This window comes from Kogia breviceps, chromosome 9 (genome assembly GCF_026419965.1).
Source record: "Kogia breviceps isolate mKogBre1 chromosome 9, mKogBre1 haplotype 1, whole genome shotgun sequence".
NCBI classification, from domain to species: Eukaryota; Metazoa; Chordata; class Mammalia; order Artiodactyla; family Physeteridae; genus Kogia; species Kogia breviceps.
Window position 1 is genome coordinate 27,459,817 of NC_081318.1, and position 18,093 is coordinate 27,477,909.

General features: G+C 35.5%; 1 protein-coding gene and 1 non-coding gene across 3 annotated transcripts in view; both read left to right on the plus strand.

Annotated features, from left to right (window-relative positions):
* WASL (WASP like actin nucleation promoting factor) overlaps positions 1–18,093 on the plus strand; it is a 66,290-nt gene that overhangs the window by 27,232 nt on the left and 20,965 nt on the right. For both annotated transcript variants that reach the window (XM_059073783.2, XM_059073784.2), the window contains exons 2-5: positions 3,918–4,052; positions 6,442–6,528; positions 7,717–7,813; positions 11,459–11,482. In XM_059073783.2, coding sequence (XP_058929766.1) covers positions 3,918–4,052; positions 6,442–6,528; positions 7,717–7,813; positions 11,459–11,482 — 343 coding nt within the window. The remainder of the gene's footprint in view (positions 1–3,917; positions 4,053–6,441; positions 6,529–7,716; positions 7,814–11,458; positions 11,483–18,093) is intronic.
* On the plus strand, positions 17,740–17,870 carry LOC131763098 (small nucleolar RNA SNORA18). The gene has a single exon (XR_009337499.1). It is a non-coding gene; the product is annotated as a small nucleolar RNA SNORA18 (small nucleolar RNA).

Genomic DNA, 18,093 nt, shown 5'->3' on the forward strand with positions numbered 1-18,093 from the left:
TAACACTGTAGCACAAGTTTGAAAACCCCATTACTGAAAATTGCCGGTTAGTTGAGTTCTTCAGTATTAAAAGTTTATGAATTGTTTATAATGCCAAACATGTTTGTGTGGAAAATTATAACATTGTTTCCAGGGTCCTTATTTCTTAAAAGCAGATGTTTTAGATTTTGTTTTAAATTTATGTAAATGTTTAAATGGGATTTGGGGGGTTTTGTTGTTGTTGTTGTTAAGTTCACATATACATCCAGACAGTGTTTTTACATTGTTAATATTTGGTTCTTTTGACAAGGGGATTTCCATAATGGAATTTCAGACTCTATCTAAAAGCACATTTTTTTCTTTTGCAAGCTGTAACTTCTTATTTTCTAGTTAAAAAGTAAAGTAAGATTCTTAGAACTTTTTCTTGGTATCTAGTTTACTAATTGCTTTTCTTTTTAGAAATGACTGCAGTTTGACAGCACCTTACTAAAAAAGGCTGTAATTTATATGAATTTTCCTTGGAAAGCAAACTTTCTCAACTGATTTTTTAATTTTTCAGCTTGGTCTTTAACATCTTTGTATAATGTATGCAAAATGCATTTTTCTGATGGTTTCAGTGCTCAGGGTTTAGGGGGAGCCTGTGGCGGTATCATGCTGAGACTGTGCACTTGCAGCACGCTGGTGTGTTCTGAGCAGGCCAAAGGCACACCCACATTCTTCAATCTACTCTTTTAAAACCCAATGCCCTAGTTTCTGAGCTATCTTTATACTTTTTAAAATGGCTCTTGTGGAACTTTTCCTGCTGCTTTGTGTCCTGTTCATGACCGTCTATGAAATTCAAAGATGAGTTTGGTCTGCAAAAGTTAAAAACAGCATCGATCACTGTTATCTGGGGAAGAAAGTTCTTCTGAAATTCTGATCTCCAGCTGTACACTGATATTATTATTAGAAAAGACTCACGTGTAGAATAGGTCTTTGGAATTCTCTTATCGAAGGAGGGCATTCCCCAAGCATAGTTAAGTAACCCAAAACAGTGTCATCTCCAAATCTTAATGTGGTTTGTTTTTTATTACAGTGCCCAGTATTCATTGAACTGATGTACCAAAGTACTTAATTGTCTCCTATTTCTGGTTATTTAAAAAACCATAATTAATATATATTCATATAACTATTTTGGATTTTATATTTATATTAAAAATACAGTTTTGGTTTTATTTTAAATTATTTCCTTAATTTCTAATTTAGGAGTGAGATTGCTGGATCAGAAAAAATTATCATTTTTAGAAGATTTGTAAGTGCTGTACCAGTAATGGGTGTATTACTCTTAGAGAAACTGGGATTGAATAGTTAACATTCTAGATTATAATATACAGGAAACTTAGAGTTAAATGAAAATTTCCACTGGTTTGTGATATAGTCATGAGGGAGGTGGCAACATGGTGTACTAGAAAACCCTAATGCACGTTCTAAGGTGTCCATTGTATGTAATGAATTAGCTTCTTTACTGTGCATCTAAAAGAGTACTAGTTAGGTACATCCTTGGGAAAATTGGGACAGTCGTCACTCAAATCACCTTCCATATCTTCAGTATAGCTTTCAAGCTGTATGGCCAGGTGCAGTTCACTTTAAATCTTGTTTTTCCCCTCAGTTTTATCATCTTTAAAAAAGGAGATGTTTGGGCTTCCCTGGTGGCATAGTGGTTAAGAATCCACCTGCCAATGCAGGGGACACAGGTTCGAGCCCTGTTCCGGAAAGATCCCACATGCCGCGGAGCAGCTAAGCCCATGCACCACAACTACTGAGCCTGCGCTCTAGAGCCTGCAAGACACAACTACTGAGCCCGCGCTCTAGAGCCCACGAACCACAACTACTGAAGCCTGCACGCCCAGAGCCCATGCTCCGCGGCAAGAGAAGCCACCGCAATGAGAAGCCAGCTCACCACAGCGAAGAGTAGCCCCCGCTCACTGCAACTAGAGAAAGCCTGTGTGCAGCAATGAAGACGCAACACAGCCAAAAATAAATCAATTAATTAATGATTTTTTTAAAAAAGGAGATGTTAGAATTTATCTTCCAATATGATAATATGTTCAGCACTGTAATTAGTAAACATAAATCTCTTGCTTTCAGGTTTGACTTAGTATCTTTACTTAAGGGGTTAACTGCTTTATGGAAGTCAGACTTTACTGATACTACTACTTTGTTGATCAAATGTTCATTTTATTGGAAAACAGTATATAGTACAGGGAGTAAGAATACAGAATCTAAAGTCACAAATTGCCTGGATTAGAGTTTCAGCTCTGCCACTCAGCTGTGTGGTATTGGACAAATTATTTATCCTTTTTAACCTTGGGTTTCTCAAGCATAAAGTGAGGTTATAATAGTAATAATAATTGAGTTATATTGGGTTGGCCAAAAGGTTTGTTTGGTTTTTTCCATAAGATGGCTCTAGTAGCACTTAGTTGTCTTTAACTTCTTTGCAAACACTTTTGTTAGATTATATGTGACAGCTGTCATATCGGTGTGCATTTTTAAAAAGACTTATCAAAATTGGTGAATTTTTGTGTAGCCATTGAAGATGGAAGAAAAAAAGCAACATTTTCAGCATATTATGCTTTATTATTGCAAGAAAGGTAAAAACACAACCGAAACGCAAAAAAAAATTTGTGCAGCGTATGGAGAAGGTGCTGTGACTGATCGAACGTGTCAAAAGTGGTTTGCAAAGTTTCGTGCTGGAGATTTCACACAGGATGATGCTCCATGGTCAGGTAGACAAGTTGAAGTTGATAGTGATCAAATCGCGACATTAATTAAGAACAATCAGTGTTATACACCATGCTTGAGATAGCCACCATACTCAAAATATCCAAATCAAGCGTGGAAAATCATTTGCACCAGCTTGTTTTATGTTCATCGCTTTGATGTGTGGGTTCCACGTAAATTAAGTGGAAAAAAACCTTGACCATATTTCCACATGCGATTCTCTCTTTAAACGTAATGAAAACATTCTGTTTTTAAAACAAATTGTGACGAGCGATGAAAAGTGGATACTGTACAATGATGTGGAACAGAAGAGATCGTGGGGCAAGCGAAGTGAACCACCACCAACCACACCAAAGGCCAGTCTTCATCCGAAGAAGGTGATGTTGTGTATATGGTGGGATTGGAAGGGAGTTCTCTATTATGAGCTCCTTCTGGAAAACCAAATGATTAATTCCAACAAGTACTGCTCCCAATTAGACCAAGTGAAAGCGGCACCAGACGAAAAGCGTCCAGAATTAGTCAACAGAAAACGCATCATCTTCCATCAGGATAATGCAAGATTGCATGTTTCTTTGATGACCAGGCAAAAACTGTTACAGCTTGGCTGGGAAGTTCAGATTCATCCGCCGTATTCACCAGACATTGCATCTTCAGATTTCCATTTATTTCGGTCTTTACAAAATTCTTTTAATGGAAAAAATTTCACTTCCCTGGGAGACTGTAAAAGGCACCTGGAACAGTTCTCTGCTCAAAAAGATGATAAGTTTTGGGAAGATGGAATAAAAGGGTGAAAATGTCGTTCAATAAAGTTCTTGGTGAAAATGAAAAATGTGTCTTTTATTTTTGCTTAAAAACTGAAGGCACTTTTTGGCCAACCCAATATTTAAAAGTGTTTATTAGCACATTCCTTACACATTTTAAGCCTCAATGAATGTTAGCTTTCAATAATTATTTTTAGTATAGTTATTATATTAGTTATTACTACGTAAGAAATTACTTCAAAAAGTAGTTTAAAATTACAGTAAATGTTTATTTCTTCAGGTCCAGAATTTAGGAGCAGGTTGGCAAGGGGTCCTTGTTCAGTGTCTCTCACGAGATTGCAGTCAAGGTGTTAGCAGAAGCTATGGTTATCCTTGTGTTATTTTGAACCTAATGGCTATAAATTTTATATTTTGCAGACTATGTCTTCAGCAGTGGTACAGTTGTTTGCAGCAGATCGGAACTGTATGTGGTCAAAGAAGTGCAGTGGTGTTGCTTGTCTTGTTAAGGACAATCCACAGAGATCTTATTTTTTAAGAATATTTGATATCAAGGTGAGTTTTATTTTGCTTCCACTTAAACTGTAGGTGATTGGGTTTTCTACTTCAATTGTAATTTATAATAGTATAGATTTGTTTATTCTGTATGTAATATTTATATTCTACTTAAATTAATACTAGAAGAGTGAAGCTTGATTTTAGATATTGAACCATGGGTACTGTGACCAAATTGGGAATACATCCTAAACCAGAACATGAATAGTTCCCCATTTTATCTGTCTGCACATTGAAGGTTTTGTTGATTTGTCTGTTTTTATTCCTTTGGGTCTTGGGCTTTTCCCACACTCTCTCCTTTTCTAATGATACTCTTTTTATCCCATCCTGTCCATTACAGACTAGTGTATATAGTTCTTTCAGAGAACTACAAAAGTATATTTAGCCTGGTGTGTACTTACTTCGGCCTGGGTTTAAAGCATTATACAATATCTATAATAATGTATTTGCTACCCATTTTATGTTGTTTGTCAACATAGGTGTGTTCCGATTTTCACAGCTTTGTATCCCTCACTCTTAAACATAAATCCACCTTGTCTTAGATTGGATGCTCTGTCAGGAGTTCATCTCTGATAGTCACTGTAAAAATAATTTTTTTGCTGAGATGAAGTCTCCATTTATCTTTTAAAATCTTTTCTGTGGGTAATCCTCCTTGTTTAATATTCATATGTGGCTGTAAGTATAATGGGATTGTAGTTACAGAAAAATAAAACTGAGTTTGAACTCCTGGACAATACTTATGGTTAGACAGATTGTATTCAAACTGTTTTACTTCTCTGGGCTCCGGCTTTCTTATTTGTAAAATGGGATAACCATCTGGATCCGTTGCAGAGTATTTCCCTGAGATTAAATGAGATTTAAGTTATTGCACTTTGTACATTAGAAATTTGTAACATCCCTTTCTCCATACCCCAAAACAGCTGAGAGATGTGGCATAGTCCTGTTACTAACAGTAGCTTACTTACTATGGCAGTGATTCTGGGGGATGGGGAACACATGCATAGTTTGAAAGACACTCCTAAGTCCTTTGATATATTTATTTCTCACCACCAAGGAGAAGCACTGTTTAGAAATCAAATGTACATATAACTCCACTGAGAAGAAAGGGATTCCATTATAATGGTCATAATGTGTGTACAACATTTTAAAATATTTTAAAATTGTGGTCTATGTAGAACCTTGCATTTCAGAATAGGGCAATGATTATATTTCTCTAACCATTCATCTCCAATTATAGATAGCCATTGCTAAATACTTACAATTAGCCACCTTTGGTATTAAGGTTAATTATATTTCTTGTACTACAGCTATCAACATGACATTCACCATGGATCCCTTAACCATAGTTTAACCTTGGTGCACTTTAATCCTCAGTCTCCTTCTGCACATGATTGATACTGTTTATACCAATGTTTAATTAGGAGACCACTCTGCAAAACTTAGGAATTCAAAGATTGTTAATGAGCGGTACAGAGAAGGCTTATTTGACCCTCCCAGCATCTACAGAATTGAGGAAAAGAATGAAGTCCTTCTGTAATATTTGATAGCATACAGTCTCAGTACTGCTGATGGAACTATGCATTGATAATCAGTGCATGTATAAAAGTATCCTACCCCTTCTATCTAACGTTGATGATCTAGTAAGTGTTTGGTTATGTATTTGACCAAGTAACTATATTTGGAAATGCTTGGCTAATGACATTATATCTTAGCATACTGAATTCAACTCACTTGATATGTAGTTTTTATGAAAGAAACATTATCCAGTATTTACTGTTACTACTTACTAAATTATGTGATATGTTACTTATGTATTACACATATATGTGGTCTGTGTGTATGTAAAAGCTAGCATTAATATAAACAGTTTCTTTAATATGAGTCATCTGCTTTTTTTTTTTAACTGGCTGCATTGGGTCTTCGTAGCTGCACACGGGCTTTCTCTAGTTGCAGCAAGTTGGGGCTATTCTTCATTGTGGCGCGTGGGCGTCTCATTGCCCTGGCTTCTCTTGTTGCGGAGCACGGGCTCTAGGCGTGCAGGCTTCAGTAGTTGCAGCATGCAGGTTCAGTAGTTGCAGCACGCAGGCCTTAGAGTGCACAGCCTTCAGTAGTTGTGGTGCGTGGGCTCAGTAGTTGTGGCTCGCGGGCTCTAGAGCACAGGCTCAGTAGTTGTGGTGCACAGGCTTAGTTGTTCCATGGCATGTGGGATCTTCTTGGACGTGGGACGTGGGACGTGGGACTGAACCCACGTTCCCTGCATTGGCAGGTGGATTCTTAACCACTGTGCCACCAGGGAAGGCCCATCTGCTTTGTTTTTATTTGTGTGGTTTTTTTTTTTCTAGAGGTTTTCTTATTGGTAGTTCTTACTTTAACTTTTACTTTTTTCTAGGATGGGAAACTATTGTGGGAACAAGAGCTATACAATAACTTTGTATATAATAGTCCTAGAGGATATTTTCATACCTTTGCTGGAGATGTAAGTCATATTTTCTTTATTGCCCTGTTTAATGTAATTACTGTTACATTTGTCTATGGAAAGTGTTTATGAGCTTCTTGTGTAAACATTGTATAAAATATAAAGAATTATTTTACTTTAAAAGCCTCTTCACAGATATTATGGCTTTATTAGTAGGAAGCAATGGCTAAGATTTTAAGGGGAAAAAAAAACGTTTCAAAGAGTACTGTAAATGTAATTTGTTATGTAGAAAAGAGGTTTGGTTTTTCATCTTCTCTGTCTTTAGTCAGATAGTTTTACCTCTGTGTGACTTTGGACAAATAGTTTAACCTCTCTTGAGTTTTAGTTTTCTTATCTATAAAAGTGAAACCACTAATCCATGGTAACTTTTAAAAATTGAAGATTATATTGCTGTTCAGATTATTTTGTGAAAGAATAGTTTATGATCTAGAAGAGTACTAAAGTACAATAAGTAGGGGAAAAAACAGAATTTTAAATATTTATTGCCTATACTTAGGGACAGTGTTAGAAGGATTTTTATACCATGTACTCACAGGACTTGTCTGAGTGACTGAATTATGGGTGACTTTAATATTTTTTATTTTCATATTTGTATTTCCTAAATTTTCTGCAATAAAAGGTTGGATTAGATGATATGTCCATCTTTTCAAAAAGTATTTTCGTCCTTATTTGTTATTTTTCACATTTTTCTGGATTGTATATAAATATATGTGCATACATAAAAGTGTGGAGTAAATGCCATAATAATGTCAGTGTGTTTCCACACTTTTAATAATTTACATGAATTAAGGTTATAATTTAAATAATACCTGCAAAACATAGTTAGAGTTGATCTGCATTTGATCAATGTTTCCAGCATTTGCCTTTTCAAATCCAAATGTTTATAGAGCTCTTCTAAAGGATCAAATTCTATTTACTATTTTGTTTTTTTAATTGAAGATGAAGTATCCAGTGTAACATTTGAGTGTCTACTGTGATAGGTAACCTCTCTAATAGTACTCTTTTACTCTACCTTCTCTATACTTTTTGCCTTCTTAAGTTATACAGGTCATAAAGTAAGTTCTTGTCTGCTAATAAAGTGAAGCTTTTCTTCTTCAGAGTGTACTTCTATTGGTTATTAATTTTTTTGTTAAGTAAAGCTAAATTTGTGGGTTTTGTTGTTTACCTTTTTTGATGAAAATATTTCAGACCTGTCAAGTTGCCCTTAATTTTGCCAATGAAGAAGAAGCAAAAAAATTTCGAAAAGCAGTTACAGACTTGTTGGGCCGTCGACAAAGGAAATCTGGTAAACTTTTTTTAAAAAAATTCCTTTAAACAGGAGCTGGCTATGGCTCATGGGGCAGATCTGGCCTGCCATCTGTTTTTGTAAATAAAGTTTTATTGAAAAACAGCTATGCTTGTTGGTTTACATATTGTCTTTGGCTGCTTTTTTTCCACAACACAGTTGTCTAGTTATGACAAAGACTATGTGACGCATATCTGGCCCTTTACAAAAAACAGGTTGCTAATCCTTACCTTACAAGAAATACTATTTTTATTGAGAGCTGATTTTTTTCAGATTTGTTAAAGAACTCATTCCAATAACCTTTTCTGTTGATAACATTTTACATATGCTGACTCTTAAATTTGCATTTTTATGACATTATTTGTAACTTACATTTACAAAAATATTTTATAGTTTGTGAACAAATACTTTAGGCAAGCCTAGAAGCAAATAAGCAAAGTTGCAAACAAGATCTGTAAACATTGCCTTGTCTCTATTTTGTCCCTAATGTTGTATATAGTAAAATCATAAGGAACTTAGTTTAATGCATGAGACTTTAATACATATAAGACAATTAGAGAATGATGCAGGATAGTGTAAAGTTTTAAATTCATTGATGTAGAACTATTTGACAGCTGTCACATACCAGGCCTTTCTGTTGTAATGTGGGAGAAGGGTGATTAGGAAAGGTGAACCTCTCCAAAATCATCTTCTTAAGCAGATCACTTTTAGGAGAAATAACATATGGGAGTTGAGATCAGCAAATAAATCCCCTTAAAACTAACCATGCCCATATATATATTCCTTGAAAAGTCTGTACATCCAAGTATACATGTTACCCCAGTCTGCAAATCACTGTATTCAAGGATGTGCTTTACCAAGAGGAGGGAATAAGTCATGAAAAAGGAAGGCACTGGATCCTGAAAACAGAAATGTAAACAACGTGTGTTACATTTTATATGTTTATTGTTATTTTAATGGGTTTCCGAGAGGAAGGTAACGTAAAAATGAAAATAAAATGAACTAAGTTGTTGCCTTACTTAACTGCCATCTTATATATCCCCCTTGTAATGAGTGAATAGGAGAATTATTAGGAGCCTATTGTTTTTTGCTACTTCTTTTTGGGGCCAAGGGTGTTTACCACTTGATTCCATGCTGTAGAATAATTTAATTCTGTGGAATAATTCACGGTTCAGTTCTTATTTCAATAACATGTTGTGGTGCCAGGCCAGGGACTCCTTGGGACTTCTTTTAGTCAAACTGTGTGACATTTTCAATTTAAAAACAGAGTAAAAAATACTTCTTAAAATATAGAATAATTGACTTGAAATAGGTAGGTCACTTGAAGGTGTCTTTTAACTGGTACGGGAATTCTGTTTTATACAATTCCTAAGCTTTTAGGCATAGTGTTTTCAGAAGCAGAAAGATCACAACATATGGGAAACAGCTGATTCATCGTTGGGCAGCCCCTTCATGCCAAGTCAGCCTTCAGCCTTGCCTCTCTTTAACTTCGATGCATCGGGTCCAACTTTGGGAGCAACAAAGAATTTTGTTTTCTTTTCCTTCCATTAACCATTTAATGTTGGAAGCCATCTACCATGCCCTCCTTAGGCCTACACTTCTTTAGCTTAACCAGTTCCAGTCTCTTATTCCTCACATGATATGATTTATAGACTCAGCATACCGTATAACTTACAGACTCATCATACTGTATTCAGAGCACTATATGCTGTGCTCTGAATGCCCTGTACTTTTTTTTGTGTGTGTGGTACGCGGGCCTCTCACTGCTGTGTCCTCTCCCGTTGCGGAGCACAGGCTCCGGACGCACAGGCTCAGCGGCCATGGCTCACGGGCCCAGCCGCTCCGCGGCATGTGGGATCCTCCCGGACCGGGGCACGAACCCGTGTCCCCTGCGTTGTCAGGCAGATTCTCAACCACTGCGCCACCAGGGAAGCCCTGCCCTGTACATTTTTATGTCGTCTTCAAATGATCCAGATTTGAGAAAATGGTCCAGCTCAAATATGATGTCCGGATTTGAATACAGTAATCCAACAGTAGTATGACTAGTACTGTGATACTAAAAACGTCCCCTAATATGATTAAACAACTGTTCTGCTAATGTTTCTAGCAAAAACATCACACCATTAACTCCCATTCTTCTTAGTTCAACCAGACTTTCTCTTTTTTTCATAAGAATGGCTGTCAAGCCAGGATAGTGTCATGTTTCTAAGTAATTGCTTTTTAGAACTTATACTCTGAACTTTACATTATCTCAGCATATTTCCATATTTGTGTCACCACCAATTTAAGAAGTATTTCCTCTGTGGATGCAGAGGTAACATCACCTTGAAAATTGGAGATTTGACATTCATTGACATTAGATAGGACGTGCTTACATCAAGTGTTTCAGAAAATTACTTCATCAGACCACCAGATGGAGTAATACATTTATATTTTCCATTGCCAGGATTTTCAACTTGTCTCTCAATTAAATCCTGTTAATTTTAGGATTGTGGCTGTTTATAAGCTAAATATTTTATTATATTATTATTTATGGGTATTTGTTTTATAATTTTGGAAAATTTTGTATTAGAAAAATCTGTGGAAATTATATTTGTTGAAAATTCTTCAACCAGTTTTGAGCTTTCTTGAAACCAAAATTGTGTCAAACCTGGTATGTAAGAGTATGAATGCAAAGGGTTAATAGAAGTTCTCCTGGTATTACTCCTACTTAATTGGCTATAGCTTCTAAGTATTATTTTGGTCTGCCCCATAGCTCAGGCATCTCTAGGTATTTTCATTATCTTTATGCTTTCATTCAGTCCCATAGCTTTGAACACCGTCTGCTGAGTCCCAAAGTTTTATCTCTCCTGTTGACCTTGCCCCTGACTTTCAGACTTGTGTGCTCCAGTTGGGTGTCAGAATAGCCTTCAAACCTAGTATGTGTGAGCAGAACACTCGATCCATGTTCCCCAAGCCCCAGTTAGACCTGCTCCTCCTCCTCTCCTCGCCTTCCCCGTCCCAGTAAAAGGCGTTGCCTCCACCTTGTCAGTCTGGCTCACGATGGTTCTTCATAAACCCTATCAGTGAGTCCCGTCTTCTCTATCTTCAAAAACAAGTCCTGGATCTGTTTCTCACCGCCTCTGTTGCTACCACCCTAATCCAAGCTGCCGTTGTCTGTCCTCTGGACCACCCTGACTGTCACTCGTCTGCCTGCTGTCACCGTGTGCCCCCTGGTCGCTCTTTCCCACGTAGTAACCAGGAAAAACTGTTAAAAACATAGATTGGATCATGTCACTTCCCCTATTCAGAAACCTCTAAGAGCTTCCTGCCATATATAGAACACAAACTATATTCCTTAACCCATGACCTGTGGGACCCTACGCGCTCCACTTCCCTGGTTCTCCTTCTGACTTGTCTCTGTCCGCTCTTCCTTTGGCTCACTGCAGTCCGGTATTAGGGTGTTCCTTCATGCTGTTCCCTCCCGAGGGCCTCTCAATATGTTGTTTCCTTTCTTGCTTTATTCAAATGTCAGTTCCTCAGAGAAACTTGTTAACCACTTATATATGGACGTAGGAATAAGACAGTTCAGATGAGTTGATTTTTTTATGTTGATTTTTGTATTGCATATGTCTAATAATATTCCTTTAATTTATTTCCTAACAGAGAAAAGACGAGACCCCCCAAACGGTAAGCTCTTCGATAATTATTGATCAACAATATTTTAGATTATAATTTAATCCTTGTGGAAACATGTATCGTACATTAATACCTGTATTTAATATCTACGATTAAATACTGTAGTTTATTGTGTTCTTATTTTAAAATAAATAACAGATGGGACTTGGAAATGTGTTATTCTCTGGCTTTTTTCTAGGATGAGGGAAGACTGTATAGGGTGAATATCACTGTTACTTATATCTTAATTCCTTATTCAGAGTTGTTTAAGTTTAGAAATTGTACAACCTGGTCTTAATGTCTTCCTTAAAAGTGGTAAATTTTATCTAGCATATTTGTTCATTTCCTACTTTCATGTTAGTCTTTTTTTTTCTTATTTCAAAAGATTATTTCACACTGGGAATATAAAACTAACCCCTTTCAGAATGAACACTTAACTATTCTGGTAGTAGCTGTGCTTACTGTGCTGGTGCGTTTAGAACACATAGTAGCTGTACGTAATTCTCCTTAATTTGCTAATGAATACTTGAAGTACTGTGGATTCATTTATTTAAAATATATATATATTTATACCAAAGAATAAAAGCAGAATACGAAGGTCCCAGATCTCTAGGGCATAGAGTCTCATCCTGGGCCCCATAAACCCTCGCTGAAACTTTGTGCCAAATATTATAAGTATATATGTTCTTTTCTCTGGGGAGAGAGGATCCGTGGATTTCATCAGATTGAAATGGGACCCCTGACCCTATGATAGTAAAGAACCATTGCTTCAGGAGCCTTCGTTATAATGGGGAATATAGCTGCTGCTTTTTAAAGGCATCTCAAATTCTCTCATCAGAATTTAGAATGATTATTCAGGTTAACACTTAATATAGTACAGAGTCCTTAATATATGACAACTGTTAGTGGTTGTTGGGTATTTTTTCTTTTAAACCAATCTATTGCCTTCTGATTTTGTCCTTAAATTTGTTTTCCTGATACAAAAACATGAACCAAATATTGCTGTATTAAATTTTGGTTTACTTACTTCAGTATAATTTTTTAAAAATCTGACTATACCTTCAGTAGTGCTTACCATGTGCCAAGTGTTGTATACTTTGACTTTCTCTTTTAAATGAAAGTTTTTATTACTTAAGTTATAGGGCTGCTTGGAGATAAATAAAGTAATCAAAGTGTTTAGCATGGTGCTTAATCAGTATAGTTATCATGATGAAGACAGTGACAGTGATAATAATAGCAGCTACTATTTAATGATCGTTTACTACCTGCCAGGCACTGTCCAGAAACCATATGAAGTAGCTGCTATTATCCCTACTTCAGATGAGTGAACAGGCACAAATAGGTAACTTGCTCAGGGTCACAAAATTAGTAAAGTGGAGCAAGATTCAGTCTCAAGTGTTCTAACTCAAGAGCCTGCCCCCTTAACCACTGTGCTGTGTCAAGATGGTTTTGAAGGAGAAACTGAGACCTGGAGAGAGTAGCCTTGAGGTATGCAGCTAGTATGTCACAGAAACAAAGGAAGCAGAAGCAGCTGAGCCAGAAGTCCTTCATCCGTGAACCTTTAATGTGGCGTTAGAATTTTTTCCCCTTGTTGTGTGCTCAATATTTTAATGTCTTTTTTAATTTATTAAACTATTGGGCATTCTGTGAAAATATATTAAATACCATTGCAGAAGGCTTCCTAGTGGTAGCATCTTTGGGGAACATAACCTGAGATTTTAAAGTGTCGATGTTGTACAAATAATATAATTAAGGTTAAGGATGTAAATACTTCATGATTTTTTTTAAAATTTAATCTTTTCAATACATATAATTTTCAAAAGGCACCTAATCCATAATAGAATTTGGATGTTCTTTATGTGACAGTGGTGTCTTACAATTTTATTACCCATAGTAAGAGAGATACTCATAATTAAATGCAGTTCCTTCCTCTGAGTTTGTTCTTGGTTTTAAATCTTTAGATCTAAAGTTTTAACCCTTTGATACAGTGGTCCCAAACTTTTTTTCATTAAATAAGAATTTTTTAAAATGGCATTGTTAAAATGCGAAATTATACAGCATGTCTTGACAATATTTGCATACTTATTTATTTTAAAAATATACGTAAAATAATTATTAATAGAAGTTTTAGTATTTTCTCCTGCTGTGCAGTCGGTTGCCTTGCTCTCCTCAGGGTGTGGAGACCACTATTTTGCAGGTGGCATACTACTTTTTTGCATTTGCTGCACTACTACCACTAGGTGGCAGTGGACACCTTAACTGCCTAGCAGTGTCCATACAGGAGCTTTGTCCCAGTTCCTCATTTAGAAGATCAGTTTAGCAAACCTTTTCAAATTGTAGCTATTAAAAAGATACTTTATGTAGAAGTAACATATATTCCTGAAATACAGTTCAGTGTCTTCCTCATTAACTCCTAATCCATATATTTTTCTTTTTTTTCTTTATTGGTCAGTCTCACCTTTTAGCTTAGATGCTTTCCAATGATTTGTTCTCAGCTTCATAACTGCTTGACATTAGAGGCCTCTAGGCCCCCTATTTCTCAACTATTTTACCTTGGTGAGAGCTCTCTGCTTTTTATGTAATTAAGGGGAAGACTTTAGTTTGTTCTTTTAGTTTTAAAATTAACTAGAAATGCTGTTCAGTGAGAATATTAAAAAATCTTTTCTCTGACAGTTGTCCTTAATCAGAAGAAGGTAATTTGTCATTTGACTGCTTTTTGAAAAAGAAGGGAAACAGTCCCCTTTATTATCTATTTACTTAGTGCATGTTCTTAGGATGAGTGTAATTTCAGAAATGGAATAATTAAACTTTACTAGAAATGATTTGAGTGTTTCCGTTACCATATTTTTCATAAACTTTATTTTAAAATGCCTCTGTGCCTTATACAACGTATCACTTTTTGGGGGCTGTCACTTTTGAAACAAATATTAAATTGGGCTTTAGAACATTATTTTAAATTTATTTCCTAACATCTTCAAACTGTAAAGTAAATGACTCTTGTCAACAGAAATATCCAAGTACCTAATCTCTTAAATGTGTAAAAAGCCTTTTTTCTAAATTTTGAAAGTTATTCGTAAGTACTTCTTGAATGATGAACTGTTGGACTGCAAACTAAGAGAACTGATAAATTGGTAAAGAAATAAAATATAACATTTGTAAAGTTAGCATTATCAATCACCTTGTCATTTAACTTTTGTGAAAAAAGTTACAATAGTTAATAGAAAGAGTAGTGGAGTAGGAACCAAGATAGCAGAGTCCACCTTTCCCTTTGTCACTAATTGTGTGACTTTAGACAGGTCACCTGACTCTTCTTGTCCTTAGTTTTTATCTATAAAATGAAAGATTTAGAAAAGCTCTCTAATTTCCCAGCTAATATCAATTTTCTATACATTTCTATAATCTGTATTTTTCTATGTAGACTTAATTAAATAATGTTTTAAGCAGTACTAATGAATTTCATGTGTAATGACACTAAGGAGGTAATGCCACAGCTTTATGAACTGCTTGGTGGATGTATAACAATATATCCACACCTGATTTGGGGGTAGAGAGAGGAGGGGAAACTTTGGTATTCATTCTGTGTACCACTTATATTTTATTCCTGTCCTCTTCATCCTTGAGCTTTCTTCAGAGATGGCTGAGTTATTTTCTCTAGTGAGTTATAAATCAGGCTTATAAGAACCTTAACTTTATTGTTTCCTAGAAAAGAATTTACTAGTTTGGATAATTTAAACTATTAAACTATTAACCTTACCAGCTCTATACCATTTAGGACATCCATAGTATAATTGGTTACTTTTATGTAAACTAAAGCAGCATCAAAATGTTTTTATTGTTGGTTTTTTCCTAAGAACTAATTATAATTTTTAAATTTTTGTTTTCATTTCTTTGGCATGCCACATGGCTTGAGGGATCTTAGTTCCCTGACCAGGGATCGAACCCGGGCCCCCTGCAGTGGAAGCGTAGAGTCCTAACCACTGCACTGCCAGGGAATTCCCAAATTTTTCGTTATTTTTTCATGGTGAATCTGGTTGTTCCTTCATTATTACTATTTGGACACCTATTTCAGGAAGGATGACATGTATAAAGAGAGTGCCTAACTCTGACTTAACCTAAATCTGTCTTAAGGAAGTTCTTAAATGTTATTAAGTGTAAAGATAGGAGAGTAATAATTTGCAACATCTTAATTTGGACAGTGTTGCTGATGATGATTGGTAATGATAAACTATAAGAGGAGAGAAAGCAGAAAGGGAAGAATGAGAAGTGAAAACATATCGCTAGATTAAGTCTATGAAGATATTAGTATCACCCCAATTCAACCCTCTAACGCTCAAATTCTGGATATTTTTAATAAGGCCCTTATTTTGTGAAACTACAGTGAATTCTGAAATCTTGAATCTGAACCAATTTGAAAATTCAGTTCTTTATCTACTATTTAATAAGCCTTCTATATTGCTTTACTAACCTTTAACTTTTGATCCAGTTATTTTCAGATTATTCCTTGACACTGAATCAGCTTTTAAAGGTTTTTATCCATATTGTTCACTAGCTTCCATTTTTTCCAAGAAGAATTTTTATTTCTTGCCAATATGAGCAAGTTCCCCTGGAATTTTGTATGAAATTATAAATAGAACTTTAGACATTTACATATTATACTTATGTAATTGGACTTTGAATATTAAGGGAAAATAGCTGAACTTTGCACCTGTTTCAAAATTGTCTGATAAAGTGGCAGATGGCATTTATAATTTTATTTTAACTATTTCATCTTTAATAGTGGAGTTGAGGGAGAGAAAATTAGTTATATATAATTTCCCATATAGGTAAATATTTTATTTCAGACAACTTTTATGAATAGGATACATTTGAGGTTTTCAGCATAATTGAAGAATTATAGTCAAGTTGGCATTTAGTGATCACTCAATATACATTAGCCTGTAATATCTTGGGATTTCTATCTGCCATTCTATGCTTGTGTTGGGGATTCCACAGACCACCCCTCCAGTTGGTGATTCACTAGGGCTCACAGGACTGAGCACATAGTGGTACTCATGGCAAAGATTTATTACAGTGAAAGGATATAAAACAAAAATTAACAAAAGGGAAAGACACATGGGGTTAAGTCTGGGGGAAACTACACACAAGCTTCCAAGAGTATTCTCTTCATTGGTCACAGGGGGTGTGCTTAATGTCTCCAGCAATGAATTGTTGCAACACACATGAAATGTTGTCTAAAGGAGAAGCTCAGTGCCTAGGGTTTATTGGGGGCTAGTCACGTAGGCATCTTCTGTCTAGGACATAACCAAGATTCTAGACTCCCAGAAGGAAAGCAAGTATTCAGCATAAACCACACTGTTAGCATAAATAGTTGAGACACAGTGAGCCCATCTTATCTGTGGATAATGGGAACCCTCTTGAAATCCTAGATCCTAGATGCCAGCTAAGGGCCAACCTTGCAAAGCAGGTCTTTCTAAAGATAGCAGTCTCAGGCCTGCCATGTTGACTGTTTCTCTGCACAGTAGTGATGATATTTTATACAGTATTTTAAAAGTCGTCATTAATATAATCATCTCAGAGGAATTTGGTCTAATAGGAAGTTATGTCAGAGAATCATATGTTAAAATGGGATCTCTAAGGAACATGTGTTGCCCTTTGGTTAAATTTTTTAAGGAATTTTTAAGATGAATATATTTCGTTCAGACTCTCATACTTTTAAGACCAAAATACTTTTGTGAATTATAAAACAAATTTTTGTGTGCTGCATTTACTGTCATTCCTGAAAATGCTATTAATAACACCTGAAGATGCCTGAAATCTTTTTACTGTTGATCCTTGTAGAAGATGGAATGTTTTGAGAATTTTTCTATTTTAAATTTTTGAGCTCTGTACTTCTGCTACCCAAAGTGTATGTATAATAATGGGGAGAATACTACTAGACTTAAGTATGACAGTTTTGGGAAAAAAATGGTAGTAATATTTGTATAAGTTTTTTTTTCATCATAGACTAATAAAGTTGAAATAAAGAAGACTAGACTTCTTTACTAGATTTAAAACAAAGTAGATGCTTCTTTTACTCTTCCTATGTAATATATGCCACTTTACCAATGAGTAATGTGTTGGATGTGAGGCTGTTATAGTCAAAATTTGATGGATCAAATCAATTAAATTTAAATTCTTGTTGAAAATTTATATTCATGAGATTTAATGTTATAGAAAGAGTTTGCTTTGAAATAATGTATCTATGCTAATTTGTTTAAGAATTTATTATAGTTGAGGTCTATCCCGATGGGGCTTTTTCTGTAAACCTACATCATTGGAAACGCCTCATAGATTAACTGTGTGGTTTCCTTTACTCATAAAACTACCTGTTAGATCTGTGGGAAAGAACTACATGACAGAGCTGCCAAGTAAACTATGAAAAACCTAACAAACTTTTTATCTTAGGTATTGTCATATCCCAATGATCTGTACTGTTCTAGGGTGTGATGGCTTAGGAGTGAATATGATTTGAACCTAATACATTTTTAGAGGGTGTCAAATTCAGAACCAGGCAGATCCATCTCCTGACCCTAAACATGGTCCTAAAGTAAATCGTTTGAGGAAATTGGATCCCAAAGATTACA